The 943-nt window shown below is 40.5% G+C and overlaps 1 protein-coding gene across 1 annotated transcript; it reads left to right on the top strand.

The window, feature by feature from the left end:
- Positions 1-98: 98 nt before the first annotated feature.
- LOC108254206 lies at positions 99-931 on the top strand (the record flags this gene model as incomplete). Its single annotated transcript, XM_017449202.1, has 1 exon — positions 99-931. A coding segment is annotated over one exon (833 nt), but the record flags the coding sequence as incomplete, so codon positions are not given.
- Between the last annotated feature and the right edge of the window lie 12 nt (positions 932-943).

Genomic DNA, 943 nt, shown 5'->3' with positions numbered 1-943 from the left:
AAGTAGTAGGTGTATTGGATACCTACTGGTAAGGATAAGTAAATAAAACAAGTACCCATTAGATCATTACCGTAGGTGTAGGTAAAATTTCAATACAGTTTTGAACGTTTTCGTAGGTATTGGACACAATGACCTCCGGATAAAAGCAGTGATTTGCTCTCCCATCCTCTCTTCTGAGCAAGAAATTCTTGGTGTCATAGAAGTTTCCAGGAGAGAAAATAATGGTCCTTATACCAAGGATGATTTGGATCTCCTACTTCTCATCTGTGCTTGGTTTGGAAATGTCATCTACCAGAAAGAACAAAGAGTTCTGAAGACTCATCAGTATTCCACCATTACGTCATTGATAGCTCTGTGTAATAAGTTGACACAGATTCCTGATGCAGATATGATTATCTACGATATGTTGGACCTTTGTCTGGATAAGCTTAACGCGAAGGCTGCCTACTATTATACGTACGTGCCTCATGTAGAGGGATTACTAACCGAGGTCTACGAGTATGATCTGGTGGTACCGAGACTGAAGAGAAGAAAAAGAATCCTGGACAATGCAAGTGGGAGTGTAGCAAGCTATGTAGCCAAGACACATGAGATGGTTAACATACGTGATGTGGCTGCTGATAAGAGGTTCCAGGAGACAGACGCCTTCATGTCTGATATTACATTGACTACTGTTCTATGCAAAGAGATACTCAGGAAGAATAAGCCTGTGGGAATACTGCAGATTAATAACAAGGCTTCTAATGGTGTATTTCTGCTGCAGGATGAGAAACTGTTCAACATCATTAGCACTTTCCTATCATTTCTGCTAGAGTTGATTGAGATGCAACAAACTAAGAAACACAACATGCTGATGAATGAACTATTAAGGACGACTTTGATCCATCACCTCAGACCTTGTGGTGCTTGTCTTAATGATCTAACCTCCATAGTACAGACCACG

The sequence above is a fragment of the Diaphorina citri genome, unplaced genomic scaffold (assembly GCF_000475195.1).
Source record: "Diaphorina citri unplaced genomic scaffold, Diaci psyllid genome assembly version 1.1 scaffold19507, whole genome shotgun sequence".
Taxonomy (NCBI): domain Eukaryota; kingdom Metazoa; phylum Arthropoda; class Insecta; order Hemiptera; family Psyllidae; genus Diaphorina; species Diaphorina citri.
This window is presented reverse-complemented; position numbering and strand designations above follow the sequence as displayed.